Here is a 12,656-nt window from a genome sequence, read left to right as displayed (position 1 = left end):
TGTATCCAGTTTCCATTTAACAGCCCCATCTCATCTGCCACCCTTTGTGAGCAACATCCAGTATGCATCACAACACTCACCCCCAAAAGATTTGCAAACATGCATGGGTAGCGTCAGATGATCCGTAGTGCTGCTTATAAAATCCCTTATTCCATGTGTTTAGGTCTCATACATGCTAGGTGAACATTAGTACTCTGTGATGAACTTTTTTCTTAGAAAGTGCTTAGTGACCTAAAACGTTTAGGAACCACTGGTCTATGGTATCATTTGTTTACCCCTTCCACCTACAAAATTTATTTGTAGCTACGGGCCTAGTAGTAAAAGACATAAATTCTGAAAATTTTGGGTTGTTTTTAGCCTCCAATTCGTTACCACATTTAAGAAATTTTAGACACCAATATCAATTTATTAATTGTCCTGGAATTTGTTACACAAGCACTGATTTCAAATTGACAAGTTTGACTTCTTTTTACTACACCGTTATGAGGATTGCAAGTCAGTTCCATAAATAAATCACCTTAATTGGGCATCAAAAGTACCACTCACCACATTCAGCAAGTCCGTAATAGCTTCCATCGCTGCTGCAAATAGCCTGTACATCGTTCTGCTCATGAAGCATTTCTCCTGTTCTAGGCCAGTAACCTTCTATACACTGGTAACGACAAACATCATTCTCAAATTGACCACACTCTCCTATCACAGCTACATTTTGGAGGAAACTTGGAATTTGACAAAGACGATCTGCAAGATGTTTCAAATATGTGCATTAAGTATACTATATGTATATACCGTGCAACATTGATAACTCAACACTTATTATTGGTGGCTGTGCAAGGTTGCCACAAATTCAATGGGAAAAAAACCCTCTTTAACTCTCAACACACATGATCACACACATACTGCTCGAGTCAATTATGATTTGTACTGCATTACCACAACTCATTCTCAGAAATCAACCATGAGTTGATAAGTTAGAAAAAGTTTACATTACTCTCGTGTTTTGAAAATTCAATATGTTACATTGCTTCTTTCATTTATTTATTGATTGATATGTGTCAAAGATTTTCCGCTACACTTTCGGGTAGGGTTACTTCCCATTATTCCTGTTTGGAGAATGAAAATTCACGTTGTGGACTACATAAGTCACAGATAGATGTGAATGATTTTTGATATATTTGAGAGACACATGATAGAGAAAAAGAGGAACATTGTTTCGGACAATTATATTGCTCATTCACAAATATATGATCTTCCGGCAGTCAAAATATGTTTTTTTTTTCTTTTTGGGATTATTTTCAAAATACAAAAAACTTTCATAAAAAATAGCACATCAAAACATTTTATGAATTTGTTGGCATATTTTCTAAATCAGCATCTAGTTGACATCTTTAACCGATGACTACGAATTTTAAAAAAAGAGATGACCTCAGCTTTCTTTGAAAACGAACAGAATAGGTCACAAGGCAAATTAAGCATTTGGTGGGTTTTTTTTTAGGGACTATACGTCCTGTTAGTAGTAAAAGGGTAAAAAACTGCTCTTAAATAAGTGGAACAGCATGATAATACAACCCCTGTAGACATCATGTTTCTGAGACAATGGCTACAAACTGCATCATGCTACGTCACTTCATTATGATGGAGATGGAAGATTTTTTCCACGGCAACTATGCAATTCAGCATTATGAGGTATGATCATGTGTTTCACAGGTGGTTGGTTAGCTAGGACGAGCTCGCATTTTAGCGGCCCCTTGTAATATTGAAAGAGTAGTTAAAGGGTAAAATTTACGCCCCCCCCCAGTCTGGCACCCGAGCACCAGACTCGTCTGCTCTCCCCTAATTGCAACCCTGTGTGTTCCAGATATAAAATATATCTATTAATTATTCATGAGCATTTGCTTTTCGCTGTGGATTTTTCAACTTTCTTGTGCACATCTGTTTTTTTTTTCTTTTTTTTAAGAACTGTTTGGATTAAGTTGGTTTTCGGATAAGCGTATACATATATAATATCTGTCAAACTAATAAGAGATGATCTGCTTCCAAGTATTACTGAAAAGCCATATAATTAAACAAAGAAAGAAATGAAAAGCATAGACAGCAATACACTACCTGCTAAAGTTGATTCAATTAATTTAGCGTTTTTCCTACTCAGGCAATAACATAACAATGATTGAGACAAAGTGATGACAATGAAGGTAAAAGTGAATAACACATACAACATGTTGTATCTCCCAGCCACATTCCTCCAGGAGAACAATGAATCAGGAAGGTAGTTTGAGGCCCAGTCTCACTTCTTAATGCATAGCCATCACTGCAGACCACTTGACAGGCTGAGTTTTCAGAAGCTTCACACGGAGCTGGCTGAGCTGACCCCACTGTTTGTGGGTCATATAATACTGCATAGGGGATTTGTGGGCACATCAAAGCTGAAAAAAATATGAGATGAGTTGATCAATGAGCAGATATTACATTGATATATTGATGAACATTTTGGTTAAAAAAGAAAAAGGTAGTAATCTCAAACTGCAAGATGAAAAATAATAAATAAGTACACTGGAGCTTTGGTTTAATGAGTAATAAGTTTTGAACAAACTTTGATTGCAGTAGTGAGGGATGATTTGCATTATGAGCAAACATTTTGCACTTTAAAATCAATAGGCTTCCTGGATATAATGCAGAGGGAAACTTAGAAAAAAATGTTGTTTCTCTCCACCGGGAATCGAATCCAGGATCTCTTGTGAACATTGTTCAGCGGTGGTCAAAAAAGTGAATAGAATGCTTGGTCTCATTTTCAAAAAGGTCTCTTCGCGTTCTCCTAAAGTCATTCTTCCGCTTTTTCGAGGCTTAGTTTGTCCTGGACTGGAATATGCTGTAAGGTTTTGGAGACCATACCTACAGAGGGACATAGACTTGGTTGAAGTGGTGCAGAGAAGAGCTATGCACCTTAGTGTCCTTATTGGCACACAGGGCTTGAGTTATGGAGAGAGACTTCATTTTTTTGAATATGTTTATATTGGATGAACGCAGGTGTCGAGGATATATGATCGAAGTGTTTAAAATTTTCAATGGGATGGATAGGATGGACCATGAACTTTTAGTACACCGCCAATCAACTGCTTTTACAAGGGGACACCAATATCAATTGGTGAGGGACAATGCAAGGTTATGGTGTCGCAGGGAATATTTCATTAATAGGGTTGTTAATAAATGGAATAGCTTACCCCTGGAAGTAGTAAATTGTAACACAATTGACACGTTTAAAAAGAAATACGATAAACATGTTGGGGTAAATCGAGAAGCTATCCATTCTTAGAATAAGACAACCATAAGTATTCTTTATGGGCGTTGTATAATATTTTATCATGTGTATATATTGTTTATAATTTGTGTTAATTGCATTTTTAATTGGGTTGCTGTATTTTTGAAATATATGACATCCATATTTTTATGGGCATCTTTTTATTAGCCACCTCGTTGGGCATTTTGCCTGTTGTGGCGTTGTATTTGCATACAGGGCAAGCACACTGACCATTATTCCATAAAAAATGATTTTTTTCCCTTAAAACATACACAATAGCGTGACTTCCTGAGTAGTAGCCTCTTTTTTTATATTCAGCTAATGGCCTCCAGGTGGCAACAACAGAGGAGGCCATTAACTGAACTTTAAAAAAGAGGCTACAATGTCTCTACTAACAAAGACACGCTACTGAGCATGTTTTAAAGAAAAAAAAAAAGATTGTTTTTCTATGGTATAATGGTCAGTGTGCTTGTCCAGTGTGTAAGAGGTCCTGGGTTCAATTCCCAGAGGAAGGAAACAACACTTTTTCCCAAGTTCACCAAGGCATAATATCCAGAAAGCCTATTGATTTCATGTATCTTAGCTGAGCAACAAATTTTTTTATAGAATTCTGTAGACCTTTTTCTATAAATTTTTTTATAGAATTCAGTAGACCATTTCCTATAAATTTTTCTATAGAATTCTATAGAACTTTTTCGTTAGGGAAGGTATGGGAGTAGCTGTCATGCAAGATTGTATAAGAAGTCTATATCTATGATTTGCACAATAAGACAGAAGGAAATAAGGGCAGGGGCTAAATACAGAGCAAAAAGAGTTATGAGAGTATTAAAGCAATGGCCACATGTGCTAGAGGATGTAGAAAAGTTTCTGCTCATGTGGATGCATGAAAAATAACTAACTGAAGGGGTAGAAAATGAAAATTTGATTTTTGTAGCAGGAAAAATTATTTTCATAGCAGCATTTATCAGTTTTATAGCACTTCAAAATTTTGGCAGGAAATAAAATACACAGTTTTTATACACATATATGCACTAGCGTGAAAAAGATTACTTTTTACTTCAAAAAACAGTGTTATCTCAGCTCAGAAGAAGAGGGTGCCTCCCCCCACAAGGTACAAAATCAGTAATAATAATAACAAATCAGTAACTATGATGAATAAATATCATAAGGATGCTCTTCCATAAAATGTATATACCAGAAAGGGCTCTGTGAGTCAAAAAAGGTTGAGAACCGCTGCTCTAGAAGAAATATAATTTTTTAATCATAAAAAAATTTTGAGAGACTTCTTGATATTTATATTTTTACATTCTCTATCAACGATATTCAATATCAGAAGGAGGAGGCTAACATATATATTATTATTAGATTTTAGAAATAATTTGAAAATGGGTGTTTTTAGATTTAGCTTGTAGACCTGATAATCACCAATTTAAAAAAAATCACTTAAGGAGATACTTGAAACACTCACTAGAAAAGTAATTATTTTTCTTGTTTTCGCCGCTGATGCAAGTCTAAGTTGTGCTTTTCTTCTCTCTTTTCAAGTTCAAGCATTTCTTTTAGAGTTTCAAGCATTTTTGAACATTTGATCTTGCTTCTTTTACCAGGATTTTCCCCATTTTACATTTAAAATGTGTTTCTGTTTGAGTTCGCTCTTGATCATTACCTCAGTTTGATTCAACATACTTTGACATGACTGCTTTTCCTGAGTCATTCTTAGAATATTTATTCGAAATTCTCAGAAATTTTAATGTAGCGATAAAAACTATAGAATTATAAATTATTTTTGATTTACACTACAGAAATAAAAACATAGAATAATGATTGTCTTCAAAAAGGTTGCCATAAGTCAACAAAATCCCTAATTATAGTTAAAATTGCTGAAAAATTGAGGGGAAATAGTTTAACTTGACAATCTTAGATGAATATAGCTGAGAATCAATACGGTTTTCAAACAGGAAAAAGCACTGAAATGGCAATCGCAAAAGTGAATGAATATCTAAACCAGAGCTTCAACAACAATAATTATTCAATAGCAGTTTTTATCGATTTAAAAAGAGCTTTTGATAATGTAGATCCATCTCTGTTATTACATAAGATGGAGAATGCCGCAATTCGTGGTGAACTATTGCGGTGGTTCGAGATGTACTGTTATGGACGAATACAGACAGTCTATATAGAAAATGAAAAAAGTGATTACCTTGAAATAAAAAAAGGAACACTTCAGGGAACAGTACTTGGCCCCACACTTTTTGTGATATATATAAATGAATTATGCCTTCTAAATTTGCATGGTAGAATAGTGTCTTTTGCGAATGACACAGTATTATATGCTGAAGGTAAAAATATTTCTCATTTGATAACTGAAGTTGAAGATGACCTTAGACAGATTAACACATGGCTAACAAAAAATAAATTACTTCCAAACGTAGAAAAAATAAAATTCATCTGTCTAAAAATTAGAGATATTAAACCAGAAACTCCAATATCACTAAGATTACAAGTTTGTAAATACCCCTTCCAAATCTGTTCTTGCAGTCACATAGAAAGAGTAAGAGAATATAGTTATTTAGGTGTAGTTATACAAGACGACCTAAAATGGAATAGCCATTCTAACAATGTTTGTAATACGATAAGAAAACAAATTGCAGCTTTATATAGATTAAGAAACATTGTAAGTCCGGAACTCCTTAAAACAATTTTCTATGCCTGGATCCAATCAAGAGTTTACGCTATTACAGTGTGGGGAGGTGCCTATCACGATAATATTAAGAACTTAAATAACATCTATAATCACATAAAATGTAAGGTAATGACCAACTATTTGTAACAAATTCGGAAAAAAATTATCAGACCTTAGAATAAATAAACATCTCAAGAAAGAAATTTTCACATTCTCTAACTCAATAATGAATTTTGAAAGGTTTATTGAAAATATAAATAGGTAACCAAGGAAAAATTTGAAATATCTATAATAATAAAAAAAAAAGAATAAAATGAAATAGATATAAATCGAGCGTGCCATTTATTATATATCAGGGTTGGTAAAAAAACCGGTTTTTTTGGTTTAAACCGGTTTTTTTGTTTTAAATAGTATTAACATTAAAAACAATGAAATTTCTGAAAAATCATTCAAACTTCCAATAATTAACAAAAATAAAATGTTTATTAATGTAATTAACACTATTCCCTTGCTAATTAATCAATAAATATTTATTACATTTTAACAAAAACCAACTTTTGCCATTTAATTATTTTTTGCTTAACTCAATGGATTACTGTGTGTTTGAAAATTCTTTTAATGTAATTATTAGTCATATAATAAAGGTTTTTCTCCAGTTACTTTCAGTATACTTAATTACGAAGCTATTTTGCAAAAAGTAATAAAAATTAGGTGAATATAATGCATTTAATGAAGCATAAATAATGCAGATTAATTAACGATGATTTACAATATACAGGGTGATTATAACCAAGGTTCTGATTTCAAAACACTGTAAAAAAAGAACGATTGTCAGAATGACTTGAAAATTGACATGAATATTCCTGAAAAAATTCAATTTTATTTGATAAAGGGGAAAAAATACTTAAAAATGCAAAATTAATGACATCATCCAACATGTGGGAAATTTGCTCGCAGAATGGAAACGATAGCCAGTCATGGCAAAATTATAACTTAATCATAGCATTGCACGAGTCCATAATTCACAGAAACATCACAAAAAAATGAAGTAATTGAACAAATAACTACAACTTACTCAAAATATGTTAAATACTGTATGTTGTCCACCGCGTGTTCTGGCTATGAGGGTGAAAGCACAAAAATTCTTGTTCAACAGCAGAATCGGAGTATGCCATGGTCATAATGTGGATGTGCTTGCAATTCAGCTTTATTAAACCAAACGCTCCCCCGTTCATATTCCTGAGGAATGAGGAACTTCTAACATATAGGGAATGTGCTGGAGATTACAATTCACCAAAGTTTGCAATCTGACCACTGTTTATAACATTTTGAGGTACCCCCACAGCCAGAAGTTGCAAGGGTTAAGGTGCATCCTGTCAAAATGGGTCTTCAGCAGCTGCTTTGCTGGTATTGCAATGTGCATCTTGATAGAAGTTCTATCCACACACTGTTGCTGTGGAAGTGCCGAAATGATGTGGTTGCACAAAATAGATTATACTGCTGGCCAAGTACAGCATCATCTACTTGCACATTTTTCACTTTTTTTCTTTTGCGAAAGAAACGTCCATTGCTTCAGGAGTATCCATGCAAATTTTCAGGTCATTCCGATCAGTACTTATTGTATAGTTTTGGAATCAAAACTTAAATTATAATCACCCTGTACATAGCTGATTATTTTTTATAAATCTGTTACTACTATACAGTAGAACCTTGATTAACTGGGCTTAACAGTGTGTGTGTGAAAGTATAAAAAAAAAACAACTATTGAATATTAAGACTGGGAGATATACAGTAGGAGATGTGCTACTTCTTATGGGAATGAAAATGTATGTGAGGTAATGGAACAACTAGTACACTAGTCTTTGTCCTTTAAGGACAGCTGGTGTCTTTATTGGATTATAGGACCACCTGCCCCTAGCATGATGGTGTCACTACTGTAGCTGCTTCTTTGTGAAGGAAAAAAGAAACCCTGTGAGATAATACACCACTACATTTAGATGTGTGATGCAATCCTTATTCATGAATTTGCTAAAGATAGAGCATCAGAATGTAGCCAAAGGTTAGAAAATGTTGTAAGAATGAGAAGTTTTGGCTTTTATATATAACTTTAAATGACTAAGATACTTCATATGAAAAATATATATATATTCTGGCCACTTTTATAAGACTTTTTGAAAAAAAACCACTTATAAAATCTTATGTCATTTAAAGATATACCGTCAGAATGTACCCTAAGGATATAAAATGAGGTAAAAATGAAACATTTTGGCTAATAATGAACAAATATAATATTTTTCAGGGGAAAAAATGATATTTAGGCCACTTTTAATTGATTTTTTTTTAAAAACCAGTTGGTTTAAACCATAGTCTCCCAAACTTTTTGTTCCATCGCCCCTTTCATCAGAAATTTTTTCCTCTCATCGTCCCCCAACTCACGTAAACCCATAGGATCCTATGTTAAATCAGTAGGTTCTATTGCCCCCTTGGACCATTCCATCGCCCACCAGGGGGCGATGTTGCCCACTTTGGGAAACACTGGTTTAAATCAACGTGGTTTAAACCAAACAACCCTGTTATATATAATATTTATTAAGCTCTAGGATGGACCAAATGGGTCCCTAAGAGCTGCATAGTGTATGTTTTGTCTTTTGTTCTGTTGTCTTTATTTTATTTTGTATATTTGTGTTCATGTATTTATGTGTGCTGTTTTGAATTATTAAATGATAAAAAAGAATAATAAAATATTTGTATTTATACCCAAAATTATCATGTTATAAATACAGTGTTTATTAACGATTTTAGTGAACATTATAAATTTAAATAAACATCATTGAAAATCACAGGATAAATGTATAAAAAATAAATTCAGAGCCACTAAAAATACAGAAATGTCCCATGATACAGGATGCAAGTGGCCCATTGAATTATTTCAAACATTTTATGGGTCTTTGGGTTCAGAAAGGTACAGAAATACTGGCAGTAATACTCATGTAAGTGTTGTGCTTGTTATGTGTTCAAGTGTTGCCATCTATCTTCCAAATCAAAATTGAGAATGAAATTTTTTTTCTGCAAATTTCAAACTATGACTGTATCGGATGGAATAATTTTCAGAAACCATTGCAATTTCTAATTCATTTCATCTAGCTGGAACACAACTGGGATAGTAAATGCTAAATACATATGTGTAAATTTATAAAGTAAGTGAACATAAAACCCAGAATAAATGCTTTAATGACTTAACTGGCTATGTTTTTTCTCACCATATTACTCATGGCATATACTAATCAGTGAGTTTCCCCCAGATAATTTTACTCATGTGACTTATATGCCAGAGAGTCACCAAAATGATGTCTTGCACAGGTGAGAATCTTGTCTCAAGTCTTCCCTGCTCCTTCACATGATTGCACAGGGGCTATTATATATATTTTTTAATAAAGGCACCCATGAAAAATTGTAACCCAGGTGTGCATAGAAAATAACGACCCAGGCAAACCATATTCCTAGATGAGGAAGCCCCTATAGCTGTCAGTATAACTGCTCCATCTCAAAGCAATGTAGCCTGCATGCAATGACTGTTAAAAAAAGGGCAGCTCCAAGATGATTTATTTGATATGTTTGTTAGATCATCTCTTATTTTATGATACAGACCAATGTTTCTTATAATACAGTAAAACCTCGATAAGTCGTCACCTCAAGTGTTCCAATGTGCAATGTTATGAAAATCGTATAAATTTAAAGTAATATGAAATTTATTAAAGTATGAATCAAAATAACAATATTAATAAAATTTATAGATCATGAAAGAATAAATAGTAGCAATTTTTCATCTCTTTTATCTCTTATTACTTAAATTATTCCAGCAGCTGGGCTGGCCACACAGTCAACGAAGTGCTCAACAGAGCCACCTAGCATAGCGAGAAGTGGTCCAGCACCAGGGCTGGCCACGTAATCAACCATGGGCTCGCCAGAGCCATCTGGCCGATCGAGCAGTGGTCCAGAACCTGGGCTGGCCACATAGTCAACGAAGAGCTCAAAAGAGCCACCCAGCCGAGAGCGAAGTGGTCCAGCACCTGGACTGGCCACACAGTCAACGAAGTGCTCAACAGGGCCACCTAGCATAGCGAGCAGTGGTCCAGAACCTGGGCTGGCCACATAGTCAACGAAGGGTTCAACAGATCCACCTAGCTGAGAGAGAAGTGGCCCAGCACCTGGAATGGCCATATGTTGGATGTGAATCGGAACGAAATAACAGCGAAAACACCGCGAACAATCTGCAATATCTGAATTGTAAGCGTCTGGCGGCAGCAAAAATTGCAATGTGAAGACAGCGCCCAACTAGAGCAATTGTTGCGATGGTGGTCCAAAATTGCACAAACGTAAACATCAACCTTAATCTCTTTCTGCTCTAACTTTGAAACCGGCAGTAGCCCACTATGTGAAGACCGCGCCCACTCGGGGCACTTGTCGTGTCGCTTGTGGTCCAGAGCAATCCAAACGGATGGCAATATGTATATCTTGTATAGTTTTGATTGATATAATAAAATCTTTTGGGGGTTTTCGGATCTGGCTCCGGGAGGGGTGATCAGGGGCGGCGTCGGCATCTACTGGGTTTGTGAGCCCCTCCTGGGCTTGCCCTGGGTTGGGAGAGCTGTGGCTGGTCCGGGCAATGGGGGTAAGGAGACCAGGCCTCACGGCCTGGAGCTTTAATCAGAGGGTTTGAGGGCCAGCGTGGCCGGCTCTCTCGAGCGTGGTCCAACCATTCGGGTAAATGGCTTACATCCCACCAGGGACAGAGCCTGGACCACGACTGGCCTTTCAGTTTCTCCAGTAGAGCCCATGTAGAAATGAGATCTAGCTTGAACAGTCCTCAACGTTCCAAAAACCTTAGTCGGCAAATGAACTTCCCCAGCGTAACTTTTGTTACTTAAACTGTTTCGTTTGGGTATATAGGATTTTATGGTGACTTTTAAGCATATGGCAATGTTGTTAACAAACTTTTTTTTTAATGGGAGCCATAAAAATAGTCTGTTCCACTTTCTCAAATTTTTTCATAGCGACGAGTTTACCGAAATTAGCGACGAGTAAACAAGGGTTTAATAACATTGTTGTCTATGGGTGGTGGAAGGACCTGAAGAAAAATGACGACTTAACCGGAGTGACGACTTAATGAGGTTTTACTGTATTCAGATCTTGGAAGGTGCTATTGCTGTTCTCTGGAACTGTGCCAGCTTTGGAATCGGCTATAAACTGCAGATCCCAATACAATTAGCCCTGATATGCAGAATATACAAATACAACGCCACAACAGGCAAATTGCCCAATGAGGTGGCTGACTTAAGAACATCATGGATCCCCGAGCCATTTTTTGGAGACCCTACCTACTACTGCTACACCACACATGCACCCCGCCCACACCCCCTATCCGCGGAACCCCCAACGAATCGGTACACACGGATATGCGTGTACGTGTAGTGAAACCTGACGTGAAGTTTTTTTGTTTCTCTGTAATGCTTGTTATGTGTAGTGCTGCCATTTGCCACCAGTTTTTCTAACTATGAGTGAAGTCAAGGAAACAATTATATTCCGGACATTAAGCTGAGGTAAGCTCGGAAAGAAAAGTCATCACGTCTCCGCCGGGACTCGAACCCAGTCCCTCTTGCATACCGGGCAAGCATGCTACCATCTACACCACTGGAGACACATGACTCTGCCTTCCTAATTTCACGCATTGATGGCTGAGAAAGAAGCCATCTATATCTCTCTATGAGTGAAGTGTTGTTATGATTGAATGATTTATCGTTGTAGGACTGTTGCTCTCTGTGGCGAGACTTTTTAACGGGGAGATCGGCTCGCATTTGCGCCTTGAAGTTGGGAACCACAGAAAACCAACTTCAGCCGACCACCACTGTGGGGTTCGAACCCGGATCCTCGCATCGCGAGTCCGTCATATGATAATGATGTGACAAAAATGGTCACTGTAGCTGAGAGGGATGCTAGCTTGTTACTTCACTATTTTTTATTATCACATGCCCAAAGAAAATTTTTGAGAATTTTTGATAACCTCTGCTTGTCTGCCTAAATAAGCTTTGCTGGAATCTTATATCAAATGCCTTTCACACCAACCACAACCATGGTTTAGACAAAATAATTTTAATTAATGCGCAACTGGAAACCATTTTCCATTGAACACCAAACATGCCAGTGAATGGCATAAAAGGAAATGGTATATCAAAAGAATGAATAGTAGACAATGAATAATAGAAAACTTGGAAGCAAAATGCAGACTGAAAATCTCTTAAAGATGCTGGAAAATAAAATGCATAGAGCAATCACAAATCAGTTGAAAATAGGGAGTGAAAACAGATGTACTCAGATAAAAAAATTTGTGAAAATAAATCAATGGAATAGACTTTTTTTGGAAAAAAAAGCTGGAAACAACAATTGAAGGATTTTTCTTGTTTTGTTGTTGTTCTGTGGATGAACTGCAATTAGCATAGTTTGACCCCCATTTTATATGTTGTCAGCTTCTACTGTGACATAACTTCAAAGTTTCTTAAGGGAAAATTTTGTTTTTGGCACAAGATGGTGCAGAATTGTAGAATTTACGTGTTTTTGTAGCAGAATGTAACAAACGAGGGGAAATTGTCAAAATTGTAGCAGACGTCTGAAATTGTAGCAGTT

General features: G+C 36.0%; 1 protein-coding gene across 1 annotated transcript in view; it reads right to left on the bottom strand.

The window, feature by feature from the left end:
* Nucleotides 1-12,656, bottom strand: part of LOC149081328 (complement receptor type 2-like) — a 123,588-nt gene that overhangs the window by 69,533 nt on the left and 41,399 nt on the right. Inside the window, exons 13-14 of the mRNA XM_089238318.1 lie at nucleotides 2,214-2,423; nucleotides 547-741 (exon numbers count right to left, since the gene is read on the bottom strand). Of these exons, the coding sequence (XP_089094444.1) occupies nucleotides 547-741; nucleotides 2,214-2,423 (405 nt within the window). The remainder of the gene's footprint in view (nucleotides 1-546; nucleotides 742-2,213; nucleotides 2,424-12,656) is intronic.

This window comes from Pholcus phalangioides, unplaced genomic scaffold, assembly GCF_987345545.1.
Source record: "Pholcus phalangioides strain wild (caught in Gottingen) unplaced genomic scaffold, Ppha-v1.0 ptg000010l_1, whole genome shotgun sequence".
Classification (NCBI taxonomy): Eukaryota; Metazoa; Arthropoda; class Arachnida; order Araneae; family Pholcidae; genus Pholcus; species Pholcus phalangioides.
This window is presented reverse-complemented; position numbering and strand designations above follow the sequence as displayed.